This window comes from Vanessa cardui, chromosome 23 (assembly GCF_905220365.1).
Source record: "Vanessa cardui chromosome 23, ilVanCard2.1, whole genome shotgun sequence".
NCBI lineage: Eukaryota > Metazoa > Arthropoda > Insecta > Lepidoptera > Nymphalidae > Vanessa > Vanessa cardui.
Window position 1 is genome coordinate 4,344,156 of NC_061145.1, and position 5,858 is coordinate 4,350,013.

The window sequence follows — 5,858 nt, forward strand, 5'->3', positions numbered from 1 at the left end:
AATGCTGGTAGAAAAATGTTCCAAAATTTCTTCGTGTAACGGATCTTACAGTTAGGTGACAACGAGGGGCAACAAGTGAAGACTTATGATAGAAAGGGGAATAAAGTTCTGTACCGATCCTCTCCTGAAACGCGCAGCATAGTCTGCTATACATTTTATATCGATTAGTTTAGTATTTCTCATTAACAGTCATAAAAGATCAAAGTGTTAATATCTAGTTTTTTTTTTTAATACTTTAACCTTAAAGATATATCAGCATATTTAAACATTCATGAGAAAATACCGAACGTCGCAAATAAAAGTCAAACATTCATTTCTCAACAGTTTAATTCATGTCATCATTAATAAGTTAAATAATTAGCTTGAAAGTAATACAAAGATTAATAAAAATGTATCAAATTTATTTACATTGTTTTGCGTTCGAGAATAAAGTATATAATATCATTTATATATATTAATAATGAGATCTATAGAATAATAAATATAATACATAAATATACATATATATTTGGTCCGATAATACTTTTCATTTAATATTGATAAACTAAATAAATGCGATATTTATTTACATATGTACATTATAATATATATCATTATAATTCTATATTAAACATTTTCAAAAATATCTATGTAATATTTAATATATATAAATACGAATACATATATAATATATTTATATTAATATGCCCATGATATGTACATTATTTTAACTAGTTTTTAATAATATTTATGGAATACTATTATTTTATATTTATTTTAAAGCAAATTCCAAAGACTCGCTCTACATACATATTACTTAAATAAAATATTTACATATAAATATGTCTACGAATAAATAAAAGTACTAGTATAATGAGGTAAAAATAATCGAAAAAAAAAATAAAGTCCCATGTTTTCAATTGCAAAATCGTGATCCGTTGCAAGCCTAGGTCGTAAATAAAATCAATCTTTTAATAAATAAATAAATAATAAATTATATTTTCCAAATAATATTGTACTTAGCATAATATTTTCATTAGATGTTTTCATTACAATTGGAAAATGTTAAAGCACCATTTATAATCTGTTACATTTTAAATGATACCTACTAAAAAGTCCTATTTTACCTTCGTTAATAAAACCATCCCTTTCCTTCTCTATATAATGAATAAGGAAAGATAACCTTAAACGTCACTTTGCTGCGTATATTTAAAAGGTCTTTTTTATGTAACGATTGTAAAGAAGGACCTTTCTCTCTAATGTTGGCGGGTCTGTGTACTATAAATAACCTATAAACGTGTTAATAAGTTAATTTCGTTTAATTAAATACTGATGTGTCGGTCTATTTATTGGGCGTAAGCATTGTATGCTAGGTCGTGGGCACTTTCAAGGGACCTGAAATAACACATATAATAAATTATAAATTGCAAAATGATTATTAAAGGATATTTTGAAATGAGAATAAAATGGCTATGTGCCTCTATTGACCAAAAAAAAAACAATCTCATCAATTGAACCGTCATTTGTACGATTGTGTTCTATTTTTAAATTATATTGTAGTACAATAACAAATACATTAAAAATATTTTTAATAAATAAGAAGAGAATAAATTATAGTAATTAAATTATGAACTGGAAACTCATTTCGTTTATTTATTGAATAAGAAATATTAAATCAATAAATTATGTAATGACAATTTGCTATGACCAATGCTTAAGTCTTATTAAATGTTTTTCACAGACACAATATAGTTGTAGAGCTTAGTGCAAACACGTCTGAGTTGGTGCAAACAGCCCCATACAGCAAAACTTAGTTGCCATAACATAACATTTTAGGTCCCAAGGTTGGTGTGGCATTGGTGATATGAGGAATGATTGGTATTTTTAAAGTACCAATATTTTTGGGCATTGGTGACCACTTGGCAACAGAAGGCCTAATTGCCAGACTACCTACATATATGGCACAAAAAAAAAACAAAATAACGATTTTGTTTCTCATAATACAAGTTCCCATAATCGAATCATTACCACTAATAATAAAATTATTAATAAAATATAGAAGAGTGAGGTTTTTTGATTTACCTGCTCCACCCAGCTCCTCCGTGACCAGCTGAGACCACTACTTCATGAGCTTCACCAGTTCCATTAGATGAGAGCAATTTCTTCAGACCAATGATACCGGCCAGGACCAGAGCCAGCTTAGACACGATCAGAGCCTTGCCAGCTAATAACGCGAGAGCCCCAAATGCCAAGGGGACCATCATACCCCCGATCAGCAGGGGGATGGCGAGGAGGGGGGCCAACTTCTTCCTCCTTCCACGGTCTTCAGCGAATGCGCGCTGCAGATCCGAACCGGTTGGGAATTGAACCTGAAAAACGACAAATATATTTATTGCAAACATTTCTGAATTGATAATTTTAATAAATAATAGAAGTAATTTATTATATTTTAGAATACAAATTCAATCTTAGACAAAAGTAATTTAAAAAAAAAAAAACGTTCGAGATTCAAAAACCATCGCACATCCATATTAATAATATTGAAATCGTGACACTATTAATCTGTTAATCATATCTAATTAGCAAAAGAAACCGTAGCCAAGTAAGAATACTTAATAGAGTGTGTCAGGGAAAAAAGCAAAAATGAATTAATTGCAAGCAATTATATGTGATCGTGAAAGCAGTCACGGTGCGTCGACGCATGGTATGTGCGAAATGTTTCGTGCTAATGACCATTTTCTAATGTTTATGTTTATTACCGGAAATGCAGCAATGAGGTTTTATTGGCTAATAAATCGATATTCAAAATATATATTTACGCGGACATCCCTGAATAAAATTCATTCGTTCTTAACAGTTTTTCGTTCGAATCTTATCGGTCATGTCTGATATTTTATTTTAATAAAAAAAATATATATATCAATTTACACTTAGTGAATTTAAAAAATGGAATTGTTTTGACAATATTTATAATAAGGCCATAACATAGTTTGTGTAAAACAAATAGGATTGAAAATTATTCGCACCACTTCGACCTTACTAAGGGTAGTTTAGCAGGTGATAAGTTAAATACAGATTTACCTCTTTCTAGCATTACTGATTTCACATTGGAAAGAAAAAGACAAATCGTTTAACCCCGAAGCGATATTTATAAATATCTGTCATCCGCCATACTTAATTTTAGTGACGTCATATAGTCCTAAATAATCAGGGCTGTATAAGCAATTATTTAAAAAAAATCGGGGTCAATGCCCTATAATCCTTGACTTTGTTACAATCGTGACAAATAGTCCACATCTAACTAAGTTTAAATGATGTAATGTTCCATGTTCAAATATAACGTAATAGATTAACGGTTGAACTTTATAGTTTTAATGTTTAAAACGCATGAAGAATACTAATCGTTTGATACCGTAACTGATAAATTGACATTAACCTTTTTATTATTATGTAAGTGTTACGCTAAGTGCACATTATTGCTTTCCTTATTAATGTTCTATCGTTATTAATATAACATCTATTTATATATTTTAGGCTGGTTTAAACGATCGAATTAGTAGCTTGGATTGCGTTTTGTTAATGCTATATGCATAATCGTAAAGATAATAAGGCTCTAAGTTTTTTTGGCGTGTACGTTTAATAGGCAAATTTTATTTTGTATTTGAGAATATATTATGGATTTTTTTTTTATGTGCGTTTGAAAATATTTAGTCCATTATTAGATGCTCGTTTGACATCTTGTGGATAATTTTCTCATATCACTTGTTTTATTAAAAAAATAGTAACACTTCTAGATTCGATGAATGTGTTCTATGAATTTCAACTTACGAAAATTTCATGTCAAAAATCGATACCTGATTTTTTAAAATTAATAATTGAACAAATAGCTAATGTTATGCCTAATTAACAAAATTCTTGGAATTAAAAATGGTTGTTATACGTGCTATAGCCTTTTTGACCCTTTAAGTATAGAGACTGATATATTGAATAAATATTTTTTTTTTACATACGAGCATCGACAGAAGAATGGAAGAAATATTAAAGCGCCAAAATGATACCAAAACCTATCCTGGCGCTTCAGATCCTTTTGTATTCCACTGAAAATATCCAATGGTCATGTGAGCTATCTATTATCATATCTAGTTTTTACTGCTTATATTATGAGAGAAATATCAACCAGCACCAATATCAGAAATATGTATGATTTTGGCTTGGCTTGTGATTTAATTTGTATTTTTCAATATTAAGACTTATTGTACTGTTTGTTTCCCCAATAAAAAGCAATGCTCGAACCCAATATATCGATATGATATTTTGATTCGTGGTTAATGGCAAATATCGCTTTCTACCATTTCACGATCGAGTTCAGTGTCGAGTTTCGACTTTGTCCAAAAAAAATGGCGACTTCATCAGAAGCATCATTAGCTCCAAAAATTAGGGAATAGTATTTTTCGTTATGAAAACTACGCAACGATAATAAACATGAAATGTTAAATGTATAAAGTACAAACTAACGCAATGAAAGAGTGTTTTAGAAAACTTGTCAATAGGTTGTCAAGCTCGTTATGATTGGAAATAGCAATTAAACCAGTAGAGAAACTGAGCCCAAAGAGATCAAGTTGAATTCTTCAAAGTAAATATATCCATACTTTTGTATTCAAAGAACCACTTGTCTTCCAATATCTATTACGATATTTGTTGCAAATATAAGTACGTATTTTTTGTTCCAAATTTCAAATGATTTTTTTTCTTAATTATTGACAGCTGTCAAGAAAATGACCGTTCTTCCAAGATTATTTTCAATTATAAAACCTATTAATATCGTCTTAAATTAACATGTATGTGCAATAGTTTATGTAGTTGATTAAATAAATTATCTTATTGCAGAGTAGAGAGTGATTATGTGTCATGCAGTTTAAAAATTGTTTTATAAAGTTCCCAAGTTTCCAAGAAAGTGTTGAAGAAGAATCGTCAAAGACAGACTATACGACGACTGCGTATATTCGGAGCTACCATTAAAACATGGCAATTTACCTGGATGGTATGAGTTTGCATGAATCCAACGATTTTGTCCAAGATAAGGTTGTCCAATGAGCTCTCGTCAAGACCTCTCGGAATCGCTTCTTCAACTTCCACATTTTTGGCTGCCTCGTTGTTTTTGGTTATCTTAACGCCGCTTAGAATAGAAATTTCGTCGCTCTTCGATATCCTACTCAAAGACTTGGCTAGTTTGACTTTAAGACAGTTCGCAATATCGCCCCCACTGCAATCTCTGTATGTTTCGTATGCGACTTTAAGGTCTCCCAAAACGGTGTCCTCTGAACTCCTCGCTTCTTCAACTTTGTTGTGATTTGTGGTCGCAGTCCTTGCGCTGACGGCTACTGCCAAGGTCAATACGAGGAGGTAATTAGGCACCATTTTGACGTCGTTCGCACGTTCGTGGTGGATTGGGCACTGTGTTTAAAACTAGAACAGTGTTACCGTTTATATGCGCTTAGTTTCACGGTACAGCGGTGTTACTAAGAGGGATGCATCGATGCACTTATGCAGTTTATCGTACAGTCGACCAAGATATATTAGAATTTAATACATGCATACGTACGACAACTTCTATACGTTTTACATAAAATACTTCATCTTATAAATCAGGTTATCATCAGGAAATTATAACTCCAAAGAATACAAAGACATATTTGCTTCTTTTGTCTATTATGCCCATTCCTTGATGATGGTTTTCTGATTTTGTTGCATTTACATTGAAAGCGTTTAAAATATTTTTTGGATGAAGATTTTCTCATATTTTACCAAAAAATACAACGTGCAATTAATTCTCTCACGAATTTAATGAGGTTTTGGGTGAGAAATTTTGTAGGAGAGCT

The 5,858-nt window shown here is 30.9% G+C and overlaps 1 protein-coding gene across 1 annotated transcript; it reads right to left on the reverse strand.

Moving 5' to 3' along the window:
* Window positions 1-724: 724 nt before the first annotated feature.
* LOC124539880 lies at window positions 725-5,465 on the reverse strand. The gene is made up of 3 exons (XM_047117240.1): window positions 5,014-5,465; window positions 2,062-2,348; window positions 725-1,374 (listed from the first exon to the last, which is right to left on the reverse strand). Exons 1-3 carry the CDS (start codon window positions 5,395-5,397, stop codon window positions 1,326-1,328), a joined length of 720 nt encoding a protein of 239 aa, XP_046973196.1. The 5' UTR covers window positions 5,398-5,465; the 3' UTR covers window positions 725-1,325.
* Window positions 5,466-5,858: the final 393 nt, after the last annotated feature.

Bases quoted from the DNA above. Each gene is read 5' to 3' on its own strand.
- LOC124539880 (XM_047117240.1), bottom strand. From the start codon at position 5,397: ATGGTGCCTAATTACCTCCTCGTATTGACCTTGGCAGTAGCCGTCAGC. The intron at 2,349-5,013 runs GTAAATTGCCAT...GTCGTTTTTCAG, and splicing joins TGCAAACTCATACCATCCAG to GTTCAATTCCCAACCGGTTC. The intron at 1,375-2,061 runs GTAAATCAAAAA...GTGTTATTTCAG, and splicing joins GGAGGAGCTGGGTGGAGCAG to GTCCCTTGAAAGTGCCCACG.